At 45.9% G+C, this 22,478-nt stretch overlaps 1 protein-coding gene across 4 annotated transcripts; it reads right to left on the bottom strand.

Annotated features, from left to right (window-relative positions):
* Window positions 1–957: 957 nt before the first annotated feature.
* Window positions 958–17,659, bottom strand: CCNF (cyclin F). Of its 4 annotated transcripts, none has more exons than XM_024108115.3 (17): window positions 17,465–17,659; window positions 13,318–13,604; window positions 12,847–12,953; window positions 11,915–11,982; window positions 11,175–11,368; window positions 10,604–10,657; window positions 9,796–9,900; window positions 9,224–9,301; window positions 8,601–8,752; window positions 7,864–8,028; window positions 6,890–7,013; window positions 6,232–6,412; window positions 5,685–5,772; window positions 4,923–5,022; window positions 4,472–4,602; window positions 3,863–4,032; window positions 958–2,875 (listed from the first exon to the last, which is right to left on the bottom strand). In XM_024108115.3, the coding sequence occupies exons 3-17, from the start codon at window positions 12,855–12,857 to the stop codon at window positions 2,409–2,411; spliced, it is 2,088 nt and encodes a 695-aa protein (XP_023963883.1). In that variant the 5' UTR covers window positions 12,858–12,953; window positions 13,318–13,604; window positions 17,465–17,659; the 3' UTR covers window positions 958–2,408. The 4 variants fall into 4 exon arrangements, with proteins under 4 accessions (XP_023963883.1, XP_005286509.1, XP_042696774.1 ...); XM_005286452.5 differs by having other exon boundaries at window positions 13,450–13,604; window positions 17,465–17,623; XM_042840840.2 differs by having other exon boundaries at window positions 13,450–13,484; window positions 17,465–17,612.
* Window positions 17,660–22,478: the final 4,819 nt, after the last annotated feature.

Genomic DNA, 22,478 nt, shown 5'->3' with positions numbered 1-22,478 from the left:
TGATGTTCTGCAGGGATAGAGCTGCATGCTAAAATCTACTGTTTTCCCCATTTGTCTAGGTGGTTGGAAGAGCCTTAATAGAATGCCTGGCTACTGACTTTTGGCCCAGATCCACAAAAGTATTTAAGCACTTAACTGCTATGGAGGAGGTGGGCTCCTGGGGGGGTGGGGGGTGTAAAGCTAGGTTTTTACATCCTAAGTCAGTGTAATCACCTGCTTTGTCAACCTGTTCCAGATCATAATTTCCAACTCTTTGTAACATTTTTTTTCTTTAGTAGGTTACTATGGAGGGAATGAGGAAGTATAAGAGTCAGGAATTGTAGATGTTCATGGGGCTTATAGATGACAAGCTGTTACACAAGGAGGGTGAGATTTACAGTTGCAGACTAGAAATTGAACCAGTTCTACTGCACCTTGACAGATGAGGGAAAGTGCCTTAGGAACCCTGCTTCTCTACATTCCAGCTTTATGATCCACCTGCTAAACAATCAGGCTAGTTGTAAGAGAGCAGCTCAAGATCTGGAAGAAGCCAGGCTTTGTAAATTATGTGCCTCCTGGAGATGCAGTCTTCTCAAATCCAGCTTGTGAAAGTGACAATAGCATCTTGCTTGATAAGTTGCTGCTTTTCAATCTGTAAATGCTCAAGCTGATAGCTGTAGAAAATAAGCCACTGTTTGCAGCTGCTAATATCTGTTCTGTAACAGTATTAGTTGTAGAGACCATGGATCAGCTATACCCAACAGCCTTATCTCGTAACTTGGAACAGGTGACAGACTTGAGGCTCCTGCCAGTGACATTGTAACACTCTGAGTAAGTCACTTCACCTTTCTATGCCTTAAGGCATGTCACTGTTGGGAGAAAGTTGTCTATCACAACCCCTTTACAATCAGCTCCTTTATCAGACACAAGTACTACCCCTCTGTTTTTTTTTTTTTTTTTAAATAACAGAGACAAGCATAAAAAAGATTGTTTTATACAAAAGTCACTACACTGTATGTGAACAGTCATTGTCTCTGCCCCAATAATTTCTAAACAAAGGAAAGTAAACAGGGAGCACAGTTCCAGTGTTATCAGATTTTGAGCATGACAAACAGCTGCCAGAAGTCTTGTACCAGGGTATGTTCTCACCATCTGTTCTAGAGGGTCAGCCCCTCTTGTAACAACTAAGTCAATGGGTAAAGTAACCTCTAGTCCCTCAGCTTCTTAGGGCTTTTGCTCTTCTTGTACAGCTTCCACCCACTACATAAAGCATAGAATCCTTTATCCAGTACTGTGGGAAAGACACCAGCTCTTCCTTGCTGACTGGGATGCCATGGAGAGGTGTCTAAGATAATAGCAAACAGGTCTTCATGGAGAAGGGTTGTTACACTGCTGCCTCTGTTCTAGTGTTCAAAGTAAATTCAAACATGAAAGTAGACTCGGCGTCTATTGGAGGCTATTTTGGAAGAATAGCAAGGAAGACAAACTGCAATACGGCCAGAACACAACAATGACACTGGGACTGAGTTCTTGCAGACTGCACCAGTGGTGCTGTAACTAAAAGGCACAAGGCAGTGAAGGCACAGGTGGGATGTTCTTCACTTGAGCAAACACATGGAGCTAGAGGGAGGGCCTGACTGACAACTGTGTAAGTGAGTGAGCTGACTGGAGCTACAGCAGTGTAGGACTAATGGAAGGAAAATAAGGCCCAGAGCCTGCCCCAGAGAAGGGATGTTTAAAAGCTCCAGTCTGTTAAAGTAAGTATCCCCATTTACCACTAGCACCCTTTGCTTGGCTCCAGAATATACCCTAGGGCAGTGTAGTTAATGTCCAGAGAGTAAGTGGGGGTACTAACTGGCAGTGAGCTAACACCTGGCCTTAGCTTCAGGCACAACTAATCTGATAAGGGAGTCGTCAGACAGCACTAAAAAACAAACAGAAGAGGCTGCAGTGTTGACAGTGCTCCACCTCATGGCTGGCTACAGGCAGGTTCCTTCGAGAGCATTTCCTGGATTATGACAGTGTATGGGGAAGAACAGGTCATAGCACCAGAGTTTTATTTTTCCCCTTTCTTCCTCTGCAGAGGAATCAGCTACCCATTGGGCAATGCATTGCAGGGAAAAATCAAGATGGCTTTGAGTAGCACACAGGGGTCTAGGTTTTCTTTACATGTGCTCGAGACCGGAGGGGGTTCTTAATTTGCATAGGATCAGACTATGGGGAACATTTTAAAAAGCAGCTACCAAGAAACAAGATGGCTCAGCACTAAGCCATAGAAGCATGAAATGGAGCTTGCAGAGCATGATTGGCATGGGCCCTCTTGGGGGGTGGCACCTGCTACTGACAATTACTTGTTACCGTCCCTGCAAGGACTACACCAAAATACTGTTTCCAGGAGCCCTCTGAAATGAAAGTAAACAGCACTGAAATCAGAGGCTCAAGAAGCCCAAGTTCATCCTCTCTTCTTCACTATGCTCAGCCACATTTTTCCGTTTGACTTGCCTTCTCTCACACTTGCCCTCAGTGGACTTGGGGCGGACAGATTGTAAATGTGATTTCAAGTAGTGAGGCAGGTATGGCCCTTTGTTCACGGCACTGCCCAGAGACAGTGCTGAGGTAGTTTTGATCGGTGCTCCAAAGCTGCCATCTACAGAGGAAGTAGGACTGGCACTGTGGACAGAGGAATAGCCTGAGGTGGCTTCTAGTATGGGTTCTTTTTGACAGTGACCAGCAAGCCACTGTTTTTCAGCATCTGGCTGCTCCGCCTTCCTCACTGGTACATCCTGTCCAGGCCATTCCGCAGCTAGGTTATCTTCATCACTGGAATCCTGACAGCAATGCTCTGCTGGATCCATATAGACTACAGTTACATCCAAGACTCCACTGGGAGCTGTCACTAGAGGAAGATATAGAAGAGTGATTTGGATCTACCTGAGCAGCAATGTAGTCAGAGTACAGAAATCAGAGCCAGGAACTCAAGATCTCTAATCCTGAGCGATTAAACTTCCTCTGTGGCTTTAGAGAAAGTCAACACACAAGCTCTGATTTCTCCCTTGTGTAAAGTGGGGACGCTTCCTCATTCCACAGGTATGATCTAATAGTTGTTTGTACAGGGGACATGGTATAAAAAGCTTTAAGTCACAGCACTAATAAAACAAACAGGAGAAGCTGCAGTGTTGACAGGGCTCCATCCACCACATGTCTGGCTACAGCCAGATTCCTTCAATAGCTTTTCCTGGATTACGACAGCAGCAAAACCCCTTAATATGCAGCCAGGAGGACTCTCCTTCACCCATCAAGTGATTCAAAGTGCCCAGTGCTATCTGGTAGCAGTACTACCTCACAGCAGCACAGACAATACTCAGTAATGCTATCTGCCATTTTCTGCATTCCAGAGTCTGCAGCCATTGAGCAAGAGCTCTACAAGTCTTGTAACCAAACATTTTGCAGCATTGCAAATGGATTTTTTTTTAATCTCAGAGCTGGAAGGGACCCTGAAAGGTCATTGAGTCCAGCCCCCTGCCTTCACTAGCAGGACCAAATACTGATTTTGCCCCAGATCCCTAAGTGGCCCCCTCAAGGATTGAACTCACAACCCTGGGTTTAGCAGGCCAATGCTCAAACCACTGAGTTATCCCTTCCCCCTCCCCCCTGGACAAGGAGATTTTGGCATCTATCATCAGGAAACATTTTGCTGTTACAGGCTGTGGTGTAAAGATAATTTCCATGGTACAAGAGAAAAAAAGGACCTTCCTTCAGTGACTGCTGTCCCTCTGAAAAAGTTTGCACTTTTCTGGCAAGAGTAACCTGATTTTGTTAAGCTGCAGATGGGAAAATTTGGTTTCTCCCTATTTTAATCAAAGAAGACAAATACACTACTTACCATCTCCCTCTCTCTCCCCTTCACTTTCCTGATCTCCTTCGTAACCCGAGCAGGAGTCCAAGCTCCAGTCCAGGAAGTTGTCCAGAAGGCTCTCCTCCTGCGTGGATAGTTCAGCTGTGGGTGTAGTCACAAAGCTGCCCCTGTCTTCTTGAATGCTGTCTTCCCTTCTCCTGTTGCAGGGAAACTCAGAGGTTACTAACTCAGCATATACATGGAGGAAATCATCCTGAATCAGAAAACAGGCTAGTCTCTGCCCATTTGCCTCACTCAACTCTTCCAGCAAATGCTAAAGATGAAACTGGTCAATTGGTTTGGTCAACGAGTCCCACCGTGGCAGGAAACCCAAACTTTCCCTTCCAGCCATCCAGAGGAAGAGGCTAAGCAGAGTTAAGGTGACTAGGGCAAGGACTGATTGAATCCATAGAGAATTGCAGCTCAGAGCAGGGAAGTTGGTTAAAATCCCACTCAGTGATTTGCACACAAATGATGTTTTGGGGAGGCAAAAGACCCCCTGTCAGATGCCCATGAGTGAACTCCATACTGAATTATCAGGTCCAGTGGCTGCAAACACAGGAGAGAGTACACAGAACAGAGCTTAGTTTTACTTGCCTTTTAGTTCTCTTTCCAGAGGGAGAGCTAAGGAACGTCTGAATTTCCTCAGCACTTGTGTGTAAGGGACTGGGCTCTGGGTCCTCCTGTTTCACTCCTAACAGCGAACAGATCTGGCTGTAACTCATCACCTAAACAACAAGACGATCTAGTCAGACAACTACAGCAGTGCCCTCGCAACAACCAAATGCCCGATACTTTCTCTAGGATCAATATGTCTTGAACTGCTCCTTGGCATTTACAGCCCAACTGTGCAACTTCTATCCCCACAAAGTGAGTGACGCTAACACCACTGCATTTCTTGCACTCTCTTCACCTTCCCCCCTTTGGGAATTTTAATTTGAACTTCTTGTTACTTTTCAGAGTACTGGATAGCCTACTACACTGGTCGCTCTGCTTAAGGTGCTTGCCACCAAAGAATGGAGAGCAGAACAGTAAGGCTACTCCCCACCTTTTCCTTGCCAATTTCTTCATAACGCTCATCTTCAAATCGTTGTTTCACAGCAGTCAACACCACCTGCCTATAATCCTTTGGGACATCATCATGGAAACTAGGAAGAAAAAAAATCACAGCACAGGTCTTACAAGAGCACATTGGAAAGGACAAAGTTCATAGAACTTGCTGACCTAAAAACATTCCTCCCTTCTTTTATGGCTTTGGAGGATGTTTCCCCTCAGTTCTGGTGTGACAAACCAACTGCGCTTCATCAGCAGGGAAGCTGACTAGCAGGACTGGTAGCTGGGCTTCTGAGACAGCTTAAAGGACCATTCCCCTTCCTCTCCTTGCTACTTGGTCAGGTTTGCAGCAGGGAGTGGGATCTGGGTCTTGAGACACCTTCAGAGATGAGCTTCCAGCCCTGCTGGGAATCTTCCTGAATTTGCTGACAAGCAAGTCCCAGCCTTGTGAATCAGGGGAGACTTGGCAAGCTGAGCCTGCTGGTAATGAGACGCATACCCCCTAGAGCCAAGAGGCACTATTCAGAGAACATTGGGGCTGGTACTGAATTGGAGCAACAGCAATAGTTCTCTCAACCTCTCCCGTGTTGTGGGAAGTGAGGCATATTCTCTCCAATGTCACCTCCTTAATTCTGAGACAATAACTAATTAGCAAAACTTCATTATTAAGATTTATGTTGCGGGTCTGTAACAGCTGGATGCCAAATGGTCCCCACCAACCTCTTAGAGCTACTCAGAAAGGTTCTAAAGGTTATACCATTTTTGGTGTAGGCTCAGCACACAGGGTATCAGGTCTTCAAGAGAGAATCCAGTGCATTCAGACAGCTGGCTGTTCCAAGGATGTGCTGGAGAAGGGAATAAATACATTAGCACCCAAAATTCTGTACTGCAGAAATAAAGCAGATCCTACATAAGATTATGCCAGCAGATAATCCATCCGAAATTCAGAATCAATTTTCAGGCTCCAACAACAGCTGCAGGTGCCAGAACTAGAGATTCCTAGCTATGTAATCCAGTCCGTAGTATTACTAGTAAAAATTCCTTGGGCATTTCTTAAACCCAAGTCTCCTGCTAATGCTTGAGCTTGACACAGCAGTTACTGGGGGAAAGCGCCAAACTCACCCCCATCCTTCTTTGAAGTGTCTGTTATCTTTAACATGACTGAGGCAAGTTGGCACAAGTAGATACCTTGGTGCTAAAGCAGAAAGATTGCTATCCAGAGGGACAGCATGGATGAACGTGCTACATTGCAGAACCTGCAGGTCCAGTTATGAAATAATGATTAGCAGCAGCCTGTTCCTTACCTTGCCTGTGCAGTATCTTAGCCAGTAGTAGTGCTGCAGCAGCCAGATTGGCAGGAGAATATACACAGAGACCTGTGTTCAATAGTGATAGTTCACAGATAAAGCTGTACAGGTGAAGTGTTCTTCTCTCCAGGGGGATTATAGTCAGTAGCACTTCTTTGTAATCCACAATAGTAGGAATCTAATGCATAAGGGAGAACACAGAGTTTGGTGCTTCATTGTCAGAGTTTTGCCAAACACAGAATGGAATTGTTCCCAAGTGACCATCCCTTTTCATGGAGGCTCACTACAAAAGATGGTTTCTTATTACCCCGGTGGTATCAAGATGTTTCCCAGACAATAAGGAGGGAATACATGAGATCTCTGGACTTGGTCTCAAGGGGGTTAAATTTAACTTCCTACAGTGCAATCGCATCAAGTACTTGCAGGTACAGAATTACATAAAATAATCCTCAAACATCTCACTCAAATTAAGAACCCAATCACCTGTCCAAAGGATGCTGGATCAGAGGAAACCAGAAACACCTAAAGCAACATGCCTAGTCTACAAAGAAGCGGAAGGATCCGCATCTCACCACTGAGTATGGCAACTCTCCATGACTTAGCAAAGGACAGCCCAAGAAGGTAAGCATCCTACCCCCTGGTTTTACAAACTTACCCTTATCTTGCCTTCCAGGGCAGAGATGATCTCCCCCATCATCCGGACTAGATCTTCATATTTGTATGTGTTGTCTGTTAGCCACACAGCTTCCCGTATTGTCAAGATCTCTTTGCTGATGAAGCTGTAATATTAAAGATGGTTAGCACTCAGGCCCAAGGCAGAGCCACATGCACTGAGTTTTGGTTGCATGCAGATATCCATGGATATCCTATGCTATGGAGACACCTGCACAGGCGAGGAGAAGGGGAAGTTAGTACAGCTTAGGAAGATACCAGGTTGAGTCATGTTGAGTGTCAGGTGTTCCACAAGACAATGCCCTGTCCATGCCACCTTTAACCTGGGCCTGCATCTTTATCATATCACTGACTCGAAGGCCTAGATCCTGCAGCAGTTTTCACAGGTGTAATTCCCACAGAAAAGCTGCAGAACCAGTAACCAGACCTTGTGCCTGGAATTCAGTCTCCTGTTTGGCAGCATCTCCGTTTAAACCCTGGAGCCTTTGAAATCGCAGAGGTAGTGGAATTAGTCCCACATAACACACTAGGCCATGAACACAATACTTCTGTGCCACAAAGACTTGTTATTAAAACTGCATGAACACAGATAGAGGTAAAAATCTGCTTTTCTGAGTCGGTTATGGCAGATGGGCTGATCAGAATGATAGTGCTGACCTGCTTCCTAGTATGATTTCTGATGCTAGTCATCTACTCTACAAAAAAGACAGCACTTCATGTATGGAGAGCTCCAGCCCCTCCAGCACATTTAAGTAAGTGTTCAGGTGGCAGCAGCTCCACTTTGTACCTCATTTGGAAATATTAAGAGCAAAATTCAAAGGGCAGTCACTGTGTAAAGGGACAAGGAAGGCCAGTTCTAGCTCTGTTACTAGTGCAGCTGAGAAAGCAGAACATAATAGCTAAATGCTGAGTTTGTATAACCACTGCCACTGATGCATGTCAGTCATCAAAACTCACCGTGTACAAATGACCATGCACGCGATTCCCAAAAGCTGGAGCCGGGCCCGGGATACAGGTCTCAGCTTCAAGTACCGATCCACGCACCCCACTGTCATATGAAGACAAAGGCTGGAGAAATCTTTCATGGTGGCCACTTCTACCAGCCAGTCAATCAGGATGTACCTAGATAGGAGATAAAAATCAAATGATCCCTTAAGTAAGAAATCATTCACACCTGTGCTAAGTGACAGCTATAACACCAGAGATTCTCCACACATATCAAGACTTTTATCCTTTCAAAAGTTACTAGCCAACAAAATATTGAACATCAAAACAAGACTTCAGTGAAATGTCCTGTTGCATCTAGGTAATAGGGCAGATACTGGAGTCAAACTGTGGGCTGATGGACCATGGTTGGTGTTTTTTAGGCAGACTGGCAAATTAATGTAGATTGCAAGTAAAACAGACATCTTAAAATATGAACTTATCAAAATAAGCGTCACTTTCATTCTGGATCTATCCAGGGACACTGTGCAATTAGGGACATTCACAAAGTACAAACTTTTTTGCATTGCACTTCACTGCTTGTGTCCCAGAACTAACTATGATAACTCTGTAAAGAGATTAATGATCTAATAGGTTGCATCTCACCCCAGACAGAACTATAACAAGCACAAGGAAACAGTAGCAGGCTTTCCTGCCATGTCATAGACACACTTCTTTGTCAAAGACCTGGCTGCTGAGCTTGTCTTTACCTCATTGTTTCGTTCATTCCCTTCTGCACAGTGAAGATGCTTTGCTTTCTGACAGAAAGGGAAGCCTGGAAGAGCTGAGACACCATCTCATTGGAGGCTTTTGCTTCTAATCCTAGCTGGTTTCCATTCCCACAAGCTTTGGCTAAAGATATCTACAGCAGGCAGACAGGAGGGGAAATGTAAATATTAAGTGAGTTATTTTCTATTTGGACAGAGAAACAAAATTTGAACTGAAATCCTGGGAGAACTCATGTCATTTTCACATTCAAAATACAGTGAAACCTAGCTTATGGGACTCACTCCAGAGACATTAAGAACAGTTATTTTTCAAAGCTGGCAGAACTGTAGTACACAATACACGTGCAGGATTTTGGGACAGGCTCTTCAGGCTAAAGATTGCTTACTAAAGATGAGCCCTTGCTCAGGTTTCTTTGTGCTAGTGCAGTATTTTCAGAAGAGGTTACTTTGCAGAGTACATTTAAGTGTTTTCTGAGAAGAGTTTTAGCCGCTGTTCCTAATGGCCAGCCACTGGATCCACATTTAAGCACACTCCCATGTCTTTCTATGCCAGTGTGGACAGGGGCATGCAAAAAATGTCTTGGTGTCACTAGTGGAAGTCTTACCTGGGCTTCCCAGCAACCCTTTGCTGCATAGTCCCTTAGTTTCCTGAAGCTCTGAAGGTATCTGCCGGGATCTGACATCTAGAGAAAAGGAATATGAACAGCATTAAGAAGGCATTGCCCCTTTTGTCCAGGGGAGATAACCATTTGGTTCAATGTTTGTGAAGGTTGGAGTACTCCTACTATCCAAAAGGCATCACTTCTCCTATCTTTTCTGCCATTTGTGGGAAAATCCTCACACAACAGTCAGTCTCTTTCTCTTAAGGATGATCCTGGATTGAAGGAATTGGACGGGGACTAAAGAGATCAGAGTTCAATTCTCAGTTGGGCCACAGACTTCCAGTGCGACTTTGGACAAGTCACTTAGCCTCTCTGTGTTTATCTTTCCAATTTGTAAAATGGGGATATTACTTCCTCTGTCACCATTTATCCATCTTGTCTATTTAGACTGTAAGCTGTCTTTTGCTGGATGTATATACAGCACTCAACACAACAGAACTATATTCTTGGTTGGGGACTCTTGGTGCCACTGTAATAAAGGTGAAAAGATCATTTTAAGAGCCAAATGTACTCACAGCAGCTCTTCTGTTACTTTCCCAGAGGAGGTAGGAGCTGTTTAGGCAACCCTGCTTCGAAGACTCTTGAAACATTTCAAGGGCTTCTTTCCTTTTTTCTTCATCCTGAAAATAAAAGGTCAAATGTTATATATGGTGCATACCCAGTCAGATGGGCACATAAGCCCCAGAGACGCTGAGTAGTACAGAACATCCTCAGATTGAAAGCTACAGTACAGAATCAATCCATTACCATCGGGAGCATCCTTCAAATGTTCAAGATGGTTTCCTAGACCTCTGGCACTGTCTTTTGGAGACCCTGGCTTAAGAGTTACTTTGCAGCTTTCTTCAGGTAGTCAAAAGCAATTTAGGCTTCCTGGTGGCCAGCCTGCCCCTTCCTTTGGTACCCAGTGTGACAGGTTTCAAAAGGATGTTACCTGGCTTCCCTTACTGCAAGCACAACAAGCAGGCCTGGTAGCTAAAACTACTTTCAACTCATTTTTAAAAAAACATGGGGGCAGATTCTCAGCTGATGTAAACTGGCACAGTTCCACTGAAGTCAGAGCTGCACAAGTTTACTCCAGCAGAAAATGTGGCCCAGGACTTGATCCACATTGAAGCTTAATTTGATTTCAAATTGACACTTTCCCTTTAAATAGAAAAGGCCTTCAGACTTTTTTCACACTGGGGGAAACCAAGAACAATTGGTTTGATCTCACATGAAGATAATAACTCATCTAGCATTTGAAAAGTCACAGGGGAAATTTGCATTGTAAAATTGTACCTTCAGAATTCCCAAAGCCATCAGTGGGAAATGAACACTACTCACCTCAAAGAGACTTAAAACCTTAGCCAAGCAGTGGAGAATAGAGCCTTTCTGAGCCTAAAAAAAAAAAGGAGTTTTAAAACTGCACATTATTAAAGAGAACCAAAAAATGAGAGAATTTTTCAAAATAGTCCAAGGCTAGAGCTTTGTTTGCCCTTGGCCTTTCATGGACTGACCATTTCCCCCCCCCAATATTTCATCACCTTTGAGATAGAAATTAACCTGGCAGAACAAACACAGTACAATCCTTTGACAGCTACCAAGTAGTGCCTCTCCTACATATAGTTTTGCTCTGTATCAACTTTAATTTTTAAACAATGGTTAAACAACTAAATCAATGGCATGAGAACAAGATACTCCTTGGAGAAACTGAAATGTAATTGTGCAAATTGCTGGGTGGATCATAGAATATCAGAGTTAGAATGGACCTCAGGAGGTCATCTAGTCCAACCCCCTGCTCAAAGTAGGGCCAATCCCCAGGTTTAGCAGGCCAATGCTCAAACCACTGAGCTATCCCTCCCCCTTGGATATGCTGCCCTGCCCTAAAGCCATTGACAGAAAGCGCATCACTTACTTTCTGCAACTGACACTCTGCTTTGAGGCTCTCATAGACCACAGCTTTACAACAGCTCCCGCTCACGGACCACGGGGGACGAATAAAGAGCCAGATAAAGGGGGCTGCACAGACATTCAGACGCTCCGTCAGGCTGAAGAAATGAGATGCCTTTAACCCATTCACTTCTGCACGACCCTCATCGGAGATGGATACTGAATAAGTGAAACGGATGCTTTAAAGAGGGAACAGAAGCTAATCCATAATATCTGCCTGGAATTTAATAAGGCCACAGCACAACAGTTAGCAGGATGGTTTCACAGAAATGGTAACAGGTTGCAGAAGAAGGTTGGAATAGTGCCTCTGCTTGATTCAGTGTGAAGCTTTTGACAGGCAAAATGACAACCAAATTTGACTAGAGGCTTCCAAACTAACTTTAAGAGCTGCTAACTGTGTGATTTAGACACATCCACATTTCAGCTAGGAGTGGAATCCATTAGCGAGACCTTGCCTCATACTCAGAAATGAGAGGGGAAAACAGTGTTTTTGTGTTTAATAATCTTATAACACGGGCAGAAAAAACCCAAACATCCATAAAATAGTAGGGATAAAGATTGGCATGTGGCCAATAAAAAGAATCCAAGCTTATTGATCAGGCTTCACTATAAAATCTCTTTGTTCTTTTAAATAGAACTACACCCTCCACCATCATTTCCCTCTGCAATTCCCATCTTCTCCACAGCACATGCTTTCATACTTACAGCCTTCGTTGTACAGGTATGCTATGCCCAGCTTCACAGCAGCTTCAAAGTTACCCCTTTCAGCAGCCCTAAATAAGAGTACAAAAAGGTAACTCAGATTTAATCTGTGGGCATCTGAATCATTTGAAGATTCCAGTGCAGCAGGAGAGCTGCTTCCATGTTCATTTCTACTAGATGGCCACAGCTCCAGAATGCAGCTGAAGAATTCAGAACTTGCACCTCTGAAGCACATAGGATGGTTACATAGGCACCAGACAGATTCAGCTCTTATGTTTTGCCTTTGCCAACACCCATACACATCTTTTTCAGATGGAGTGTCTTTATTCTTTCAAAGTACAGTCGTTTGCTTGCAACTTTAGGTTTTTAAATTCATTTTGAAATAGGGTGACCAGATGTCCCGATTTTATACGGACAGTCCTGATTTTTGGATCTTTTTCTTATATACACTCCTGTTACCCACAACCCCTGTCCCGATTTTTCACATTTGCTGTCTGATCACCCTATTTTGAAATATGGAAAGAGTCCAAATATTAGTCTTAAAAATCCTTTAAAAACAATTGTGCAGCCTTTCGGTCCACATTTCTGGCTTATACATTTATACTGATACACAAATATCAGAGAGAAGCAGTAGCAATACTTTTAGCTTATGCACTACATTCCATCAGAGGATTGTAAAGCACTTTGTAGACACAGCATCCATTTACACTCCAAATATAACTATGACCCCCTGCTCCACTTAACAAGACAGTTCCAATCTGAAGTGTAGACAGGAAACTAAGAGTGCTCCTAATCACATTAAGGGGGAGATTGTCAAAGGCAGTTTGTTGTCCAACTCTCATTGAAAGTTAATAGGAAATGGGTACCTAGCTTTCCTCTGCACCTTTGAAAATCTCCCCTAATGAATAGACCATGCCTGGATTCCTATACATTACCTTTCAAACATCTTCAGATTTTTTGGAGAAGGCCAAACTTCTTGAAAACTTGCACATGCCCAAACACTAGCATGATTATCTACAAGGTACTTAAGATGCGAGTGCACCTAGGGGGAAAAATACAGAAGTACATTACTACAACATATAGGGATCCACCGAAAAATCGTTCTTATGGTCTACTGTTATAGCCATATTAACATGGCACCGGTAGATTTTTGTACAACTATTTGTACAACTATTAATGTATTTACATTAATTAATTAGATAGACAAAAGTCAATTTTGGAAAATAAGATAAGCATCCTCAACTGAACCAAACTGTTCAGTCAGAATGATTTGTCAGGATAGCTCCCTCTGGAAAATTTAAACAAAACACTCAAATACTGCTGCTAATCCTCAATCCTGAGAGGTTTAGCAACAAAACTGCTACCACGATGGCAGAGATCTGAAGGAAAACTGAAAGAATACATACAGTAGTTAGATTTGCTCTGCCATGAGGATCCAGCCTTCCCCGTGTCCAGTCCTGCCATTGGGAGCCAGGGCATCACACTGACAGAGGTAAACCCCATCCCGTTACAGGGGTGAAGTGGGTTAGCAGACTCACAGCTCGGATGGAGAGGATATCCTCAGCAGGAAGGCCTTTCAGAACATGAAACAGAACGTCTTCAGGGAGACTCAGTAATGTCAGGACTCGAGGCCGTTTTCTTACCCTTCGTTTTGAAGGGAAAGAAAAACACCTGGAACATCTACAGTGGATTACTAGAAAAAACAAAAAGCCCAGACATCTTAGTTAGTGAAAGAGCACCATCAAGTCGAAATTTCAGGACAAAAGATGACAGCTGTAAAGAATACTAGTCCACATATTATCATGAAAGTGATTGGTGTTACTGAGCCTGCTCTACTGCAGGAAAAGTTATGTTGTTTCTTCAATGAAATGGAAAGTAAAAAGAATTCTAGACTTTGATACGATAGCAACTCAATTGCATAATCATGTATAAAACGGGATCACTAACCAACTAAAATAAAAATAATTAAATTGACAGGGCCAGAAGAGATCACTTGGGCCATTTAGCCCAACATCCTCCATTGTGCAAACTTCCTCCGTATGCGATTCCCATTCATGCAGTAGTTAATGTGCTGGAATAACATCAGTGATGTGGCCAGTCGCCTTAATTTTTTTTTCCTGTCAATATTTTCCTATTCCTTTCCATAGCCTCCTTTCACTGCTCCTTGAAATACCATCTTCAGAGATTCAAGTCCTTCCTTCATGCATTGGTTCCTTGTGATATTTTATTTAGACTAGTGTCTGTTCTATATATATTCTGTTCCCTTACTTGCTCCTCCTAAGGAGGGACAGGAAAGTTCACCCTGCACCTGCTAGCCAAAGGACTAAGTTAACTAGAGGCAGAGACAAAAGCTAATGATAGAGAGAGAGGGCTCACTAGAGAGATTCAGGGGCAATACTCTAGTGAGAAGTCCAGTAGTGCTCCCACTTGCTGGGAAGGGCGAGGTGTTCGGATTTCTACTGAGATGCTGGCCCTGGATTCTGCTCAAGAATGGCATCTTTTGTAGCAGTCTGAATAGTAGGTGTCAGAAATTTGAAACACCTTGACCTGCTAGAAGGGAAAAGGACTCTCACCTTAAGCCCTGAACTACATGACAGGGATCCCTCATCACCACACAGCTTTCTTTTGGGATTTTCCTCCCCAGCAAACAGCCCCAGTACCTGCCCGGGCTGCTGCTCAGAGCTTTGCCAAACAGCAGTGGAGTGAAAATGACATGAATCTTGTCAATTTCACTGCTGCCCACTCTGAAGAGCAGCAGGGACCAGAGACTTGCCAGTTTCATTCTGCTGCTGCTTGATAGGGCTCTGAGCAGCAGACAGAGCAAGTGATGGAGCAGTCTGTTTGCTCTGCTCTGTGTCACATTTGGAAAGTTATCTTTGCAGCCATAAAGGCTAGAAAAACACACAGATCCCCCAACTTTTCTGCAAATTGATGGATTAGGGCTGTTCTTCTCACCATGGAACATTTCCTGCTTGGCAACGTCAGGTGTATTTTTCAAATCCGGTTTGTAGGTCTTTTTATACAATGATAGTTTAACTGGGAAGTCTAATTAGCTGGGTTTTCTTCAAGATCAGTCATGAAAAATATGGGTCCCACTAGTGACCCCAGTGATATTCCACTTGCAGGAATTAATGATTTTCCTTGTCCACTGTTCTATCAGTTAATTTCCAATCCGTGGTATTAAAAAATGTTTTAAAATAAGTGTAAATTTACAGAATAATAAAAGTCAGAGAGGTAATATAACAAAATGTACCAAACCACAAACAAATCATACATGAAATTAAATAAAGAAAACAAGCCAAGCAGCTGCAGGGACTTGATCATTTTTAATTATAGGGCCGCGGGCACCAGCTAAGCTAAAGACAGTCCCCACAACTGGGTATTTCCCAGTGCAAATTTATAGGTATCTGTCTAGGCAAAAAAAAGCAATGGGCCACCTAGAATATCCTTTTATGCCAAAATGAATATGTATCCTATTAACTCTTTGGAGTTTCCAAGATCAACAATGAAATGAGCTACTAGTCTAACTCAATGCCCCATTCTCCCCAGATAGCCTTTGGCTTACCTATTAGTTACCTTTGACTAAAAGACTATATCCATGTAATTAAGGGCAATTTTGACATGCACAAATCACCAGATTATTATTCTCATAGGTGTTCCTTTCCCCCACCTCCGATTTCAGCAAGAGAACTACTGCAATGTAAGTGGCATTGCATCTCTAGACTGGCATGCCAATTAAGCCTGTATTCAGAACCAAAACTGACTGAACAGCCCAGGAAATTGAAGCAAGACTAGATGGCGGACAGTACAGCTCTAGTAGCCCAGAATTTATATTAGGATGGCTATACTTTAAAATAACCCCATATACTACAGACATATCTACATTGTGTACACAAGCTGCATTTCTAATATTTTAAATTCAGATACCGATTAAGTAACTGAAGCATTCCAAAGTACATTTGGCAAGCAAAGATAGTGTATTTTAGAAGCGGTTACGTACCCCATAGAACCAGAAGATATTAAACTTGGGCGAAGTATACAAATTCTGTCCCATTAATGCAGAAAGTGTAATTTAAAAAATCATTTATCGTTTTGCCAAAAACCCATTTATAGTTTTTGGCAAAAAAAATAATTCATTAGATGAATTAAATAGGCAGAGTGCCAAGCATTTTACTAGGCACAGACCATAAAAAAGCAAGTTTTGTCTGCTCTGAACATACGAGTCCTTATAGTACTTTTGTAAAAGTAGGGGAGCTTGCCCCCATGCCTTAGGCCATACATGCTCTCTTCCCTCCATAAATATGCCAGTTAGCTGCTATCCTCAACCCAGAGAAAGACATATTAAATTAGCAATGAATATTGCAGTTTGTAAAGCATTTTGGTATCCTGCATGATAAAAGGCACTCCAGAAACGTAAGCTATTATTACATTAAACAACTAGAATGATATTTGGACATGAAAGAGTGGGGGGTTGCTTAAATGTCATATTTCAAGTTTAGATTTTACTGTCATGGCAAAAATCAAACCTTGATAAAAGGAGACTTCTATTTAAAGCAGTAAACTGCAATCCTGTAGTCTGATTTCTAGTCCTGTGATCAGCCTGAAATATCAAAAATCTCTCATTTTTAATTATTTTTTTTAAATTATTTTTATTAAAATCTCTCCTTTCATTCATTCAAACACCCTGCCTTTCTGAAGCAAAAATCTCATCTGCTCCTTGAAAAGCCTGCAGCCTTTCCTCCATTTAATAATTATAACCTTCCTTTATAATTTATGTGAAAGGCTCTGGTCGATGAGAAACCCGAAGTGGCCAAGATAAGACTGGTAGCTCTTTTCTAATGTCCTGGGTGCCCATGCAGGAGCCCCGAGTGAGTCCCCTCCCCCTGCAGGCAGGTCCTGTCCCACTATAGGCTCGGTTGATTTTTAAATCCACCCGCCTAAACCAGTGGGGCTCCCTCTCTTTGGAATTTAAAAATAAAATCTAAAACACACCCTCTGAACACAGGGGGAGAAGTAAAAAGGAAAATTAGGAGGTGCCACTGCCAGATACCGTCTGAGGAAAATGGAAGGGGAGGTTGCAGGGGTTTAAGCCCATCTGATGGGGGGCGGGGGTGGGGAGGAAGTTGGTAGGATCCTGGCAGGGGTATTTCAGACATTTCACAGCCCTCATGTGTCAAGTCTGAAAATTTAGCATCTGAGGCTTAGAGGATCATCCAGCAGAGAGGGAGCATTACCCGTCTCAGGGAACCCCCACGATCCCCACCAGAAACTAGACAACCGAGCCGGCAAAGCCCCCGCCCTGGCCTTAACCCCACATGAGGAGCATTGAGTTCTGCCAAAACTGGGGCTGGAGCCCCCTAACCACTGGCTGGCAACCCAGCTCCTGCAGGACCCCCCACCCACAGCAGAAGGACCCCACTCCCCAGAAGGACCCCTCGCCCTACAGGGCCCCATCGTCCTACACTCACCACAGAGGGGCCCCACCCACCGCAGAGAGACCCCCCAACTCCCCATAGAGGCCCCAACCCGCCCAGGGGCGTGGAGGACGCTCACCGCCCACTTTCATTCCTGCCCCTCCGCGCTGCGGTGCGAGTCCCCAGGGAACCGAGCTGCCACCAACCACCACCGCGCCCGCAAGCCGGCCGGGTCCAAATGAGCCCAAGTCGCGGTCCCGGGGCCAGGGGCGGAGAAAGAGGGGTTAGGGCGGGGTTCCAGCTGGGCCCCGCCCCCATGCCTTTCTCCGGTATCAATGCGGGTCAGGGAAAGAGCGAGCGGGAGGCCCCACCCAGGAACCGCCCCTTCGGGATAGGCTACGCCCCGAGCGCGCCGGATATCCGTCTCTCCACTCCCCGCGCGGGCCCTGCCACCAGAGAAAGACCCCGCCCACTAGCCGCGCGCACTTTTTTTCAAACCCAGCTGGAGCTGTCATTGGTCAGTATGCTGACAGGGCGGGGATATCGTGGCCGCGGCCCCGCCCTCCGTCCTGTCATTGGGCGCTCAGGATGCGAATTCGAATCAGGGCAGTTTGTGGTTCGCGCTTGTAGCTCGCTGGGACTGGGGGGCAGGAGCTCTCAAGGACACCGTCCGACCGGAACTTCTAAATCGCCTTCCGTGGCATTACCCAGCGCCGGCGGGTGCAGTGCGAGAAACTCCTGCAGCAGTTACCCGTATGTAAGGGATTGCAAAAACTGCTCTCTGATGTAATTTGCTGCCAGTAGCAGGCCAGCCGTGCCCCTTCCCATGCAGCGTGTGAGTGCAGGCGGGGGAGCCCCTGCGGGTCGGGAGGACAGGCGCGTTGAGAAAGGCAGAGAATGGGGGGAACCGAGCCTGCTGGGAAGCACAGAGCCCCGTGGGCAGCGAGGAAGGCCGCAGAACCCCGGGAAGCTGGGGGAGGGGGGGCAGGAAGCGAGGCCGCCCACCCTGGAGGGGGAAGGGGCAGGTGCTTTGCTGGTTGGCCCTTGAAGACACTAGCGGGTCTCTTCCCCCAAGCAGAAGAGCGCGGGGTGGAGACAACGGTGTGATCCTTTTGCCAGGTGGAGCTGGCAGCAAAAAGGGCCGGGCTCAATATCCAGGGCTCTTTCTTAACAGTACAACACAGAACTGGCCTGAGCCCTCACCCAGTAATCTGGGGAAATTAAGCACTATCCCAGCCGCCTCTAAGAGGCAGTACTTCCTCCTGGCAAACACTGAGTCTCTGTAGAGCAGAGAAAACATTTAGTAAGAAGAGGAAAGGAGCCTGGCATTAATTTTGGAAAACGCCACAATCATGATTCGAACACATCTGACCATGAGCAACACTCCTGTCCCAGAGTCCTTTGGGCAGTGTCCTTTGTCTCCCTTTCTCACCTTGTAGTGTTTAAGTCCAACAAATGTCCCTTTAACATACCACTCCCCTCTCCCTCCACCACACCCCACTCACAGCTCTCCTTGGTCAGCAGAGACACAGAGTTGAGAGGTGCATTCACATGAGTTTATCTCCCACCCAGAAAGGGGGCAGGGGAAGAAACATTGAGCAGTGCCACCTCAACTGGCTTACAGTTGTCTCCATTCACTCTGTGTGGAGCTGTGCCATCATTCAGCATGCTGTGATTCATGCCACCATTCACTCCATTGTGCCATCATCTGCTCAAGTCACCAATGGCCTTGTGCCAAGTAACCAATGGTTACTTTTACTACCACCTCACCTGCCTCTCTACTGGGTCCTCGGTGAGTTGGTCTCTTGAGGTTCCACCCAGCTCTCTTAGTCTCATGCAGGCTGGTTAGTCTCTCTCCCCTCCTGCCCCCCCGAAACCCTGTCCCTCAGCAGGTCTAAGCACTTAGACCTGATTATCAGTGATTTCAGCTCCAGTGGTCACTTAAAAGACTGAATGGGGGCTGATCAGCTCTATCTTTAAACAGGGAAGAGGAACAGGTCAAGTCATGCCTATAACTCTTAGGCTGTGTCTACAGTGCTACTTTCAGCACTAAAGCTTTTATCATTCAGGGGTGTGAAAAAACACACCCCTGAGCAACAAAAGTTTTAGCACTGAAAAGCACCAGTATAGACAGTGCTTTATTTCCAGAAGCTATGCTCCAGGTGATAAAGCTACCACCCCTCAAAAAGGAATTAGTAAAATTAAAAAACCTTATGCTTTCATGAATTAATCTGATGGTGAAAAGTTCTAGATTGATAACCTTGACTGACAGGTCTCCCCAGGTGAGCAGGTTTCCCATGCTACCTTTCCAAAGTTTCTCACCCCTGACCCAGAAAGAACAGGTCTGGGATGATACAGGATCATTTGCCAAGACCAATTCTATCCTTGGCCTTTCTGCTGACACTTTCAACAAGAGGGTCAATTGTGGTGGTTCCTGGAATGGGGATGCCCATCTAGATTGAGACTTCTAAACTCACCAGGTTGCTGAAGAGCCATCAGTCAATAATAAATGCTTTGCTCTTTTATATCACCCTCACCTGAGGAATTTAGATAGCATTACACATGTCACTAGTATCTCCATTTTACAGATGGGGAAAGTGAGACAGCGAAGAAGGTGATTTGTCTTAGGTTTTACAGCAAGTCTGCCAGTGCTGGAACCAGAACACAGCTCCACTGACCTTGCCAGTCCATGCTTCAATCAGCAGACTAGGGGTTTCCAAACTTGTACAAAATGAGAACCATGTCTTAATGAAGAGTTTATCTTGTGGATACATTTCTCCCACATGTGATCATTTGGATCCACCTCCCCTTCCTTTCAGAGCTGCATAACATCACCAGGGCCGGCTCCAGGCACCAGCCAAGCAAGCATTCCGCCTAATCCTAGGGCGGCATGGACCCTTTTTTTTTTTTTGTTCTGCTCCAGCCGCCGTGTAGGGGGCGGCGGTGCGAAGGACAAGAGCGCACTGCAGCAAGCCCGGCAGGGCAGCCTGCATCCTTCCCTCCCAGCCGACTGGAGCGGTGTGGAGCCCTCCTGGCAGGCGGCACGGCGAGAGGGGCCGCGTGGCAGCACCCCGCTGAAGCCCTGGCTGCCCCCCTTCTCTCTCTCCCCCCGCTAGCCGGGGCACATCTGCAGGGAAGGGAGTCCCCCTGGCTCTGGCCATGCCACGCCACTTTGCTGTTCTGGCCGCCGCGGGTTTTTGTTTTTTGGTTTTTTTGCCAAAAAGCCAGAACCGGCCCTGAACATCACTATGGCAAATACAGCAATCACATGAAAAAGTAATATTGGGAAAGGAGTGAGTGTATTTTTAGCTTTTAATGAGAAGTATTGTGTCCTTTTTGGAAAAAAAAAAGGTCATCACACTGTCTATATTTGTGCTCCATTTCATCTCCCCCTCCAGCTGCTTTGTTTCACCTAAAAACCAGTTGAGCCAGCACCATGTGACCAGCCAGTTTTCTGCAAGCCACTAGCAAGAACAGGGCAGGGAAATGTGGGGCAAAGGACTTGTTGGTTGCAGGGAGTGTGTTGTGACAGAGAAATGTGTGTGTGTAGAAGGGGATAGCAAGACTGTGGGAGGAAGCAGAGAGGGAGAATATAGAGACCAGAAGTACATGGGGCAGGATGAGACATGATGCTGTTACTGGTACCATGTCTGATGCACAAAACAGAGACGGTCCTGAAAGCAGCTAAATCCAAAGGGTTGATTGCTTACAAAGCCAAAATACGCTGTTCTTTTGTGACCTGAGACCTATCACCTGGGGACATCTGAAAGAGTTTGTACCTCTTGAATGAGTGTATGAGGCCCAATCCAAAGCCCACTGAAGTCCATGGGAGTCTATTTTTCCAGGTCTGGAAAAAGCTACATTATTCACAGCAAAAATCTGCTGCTGGCTCTGGGCCTCCAGTCACTCTCTGCCTGCCATCTCCCACAGATGAGTCTCTCCTGCTCCGCTCCACCCTTCTCTGCTGGGCCCTTCCACAGAGGCGCCTCTGTTGCTCCTGGACCATCACATCCTTCCTGCACCGGCAGCTTCACCCCTACCAGACCCATCTTCTGATTCCGAGTAGTCTTGCGAACCGGACCCCACCTTTTCACCTGCATGGTCCTACAGCCTGGACCCTTGGCTCCCATCGTACCCTCCGGTGTATGCTCTACCGGCTGACCCGTGGTTCCACTACCTGCAGGTGCCGCTGATGCCTGGCGACCCCTATGCCTGGCCCTACTGGGCTGCCTGGAACCCCTACCATGAGCGCAGGATGCCATCTCGCTTGCAGCACTGCCTGTCCCCAACATACATAGCCCCTCCCCTCTGTCTTTGAGGAACCTCTGGCCATCCCCGCTCCGGTGGCACCAACAGCATGTTTGCCACCTCTGGTCCATATGGCTGCCTTCTCATCTCCAGGCAATGCCATCATTCTTCCCACCACCCTCCCTCGCCGACCGCTTGCAGTACCAGGACTTACTTCGACGCATGGCCACAGCCCTCAATCTACCTGTCGAAGACGTCCAAGACCCACAGGATTAATTCCTGGACATCCTACAACCCCTTGTTGACTCATGTACCACCCTTCGTATCCACAATGCCCTTCTACAACTGGCCCAGGCCATTTGGCACACTCCGGCCTCCAGTGCCCCTACACCAAAGTGGAATGCCGATTCTTCATGCCCCCTAAGGGCATGGACTTTCTTTTCGCACACCCATCCCCCAACTCACTGGTGGTCCAAGCCACGACCAAGCGTGCCTGCCAACAACACCTGCAGTCCACGTCCCCTGATTGGGTCGCCAAGAAGTTGGATCTCCTGGGCTTCAAGGTCTACTCCTCCTCTGGTCTCCAATTCTGCATTGCCAGCTACCAGGCCATCCTGGCCAAGCATGATTTCCTTTCATACTCCAAGCTCATGGACTTCCAGGCCTTCCTCCTCCCATAGAAACAATAGGACTTCCAATATCTCCTAGATGAGGAAAAGTTGGTGGTCAAGGTGACTGTCCAGGCCATAGTTGATGCTGCCGATATGGCGTCCCACTCGCTGGCATCCAGAGTTGTCCTTCGCCAGGATTTCTGGCTCCAGTCTAGCGGCTTCTTGCATGAGGTCCTGACTACCCCGAGGACCTCCCTTTTGACCACCACAAGTTGTTTAATGACAAAACAGATG

The sequence above is a fragment of the Chrysemys picta genome, chromosome 10 (genome assembly GCF_011386835.1).
Source record: "Chrysemys picta bellii isolate R12L10 chromosome 10, ASM1138683v2, whole genome shotgun sequence".
NCBI lineage: Eukaryota > Metazoa > Chordata > Testudines > Emydidae > Chrysemys > Chrysemys picta.
The sequence above is the reverse complement of the archived record's forward strand: the minus strand, read 5'-3'. Positions and strand labels throughout refer to the sequence as shown.

Bases quoted from the DNA above. Each gene is read 5' to 3' on its own strand.
- CCNF (XM_005286452.5), bottom strand. The intron at 11,983-12,846 runs GTAATGTATAGG...ACTCTTATTTAG, and splicing joins AATCTGAAGATGTTTGAAAG to GGCTGCTGAAAGGGGTAACT. The intron at 5,023-5,684 runs GTATAACCTTTA...TTTTCTTCCTAG, and splicing joins CTGAGCCTACACCAAAAATG to TTTCCATGATGATGTCCCAA.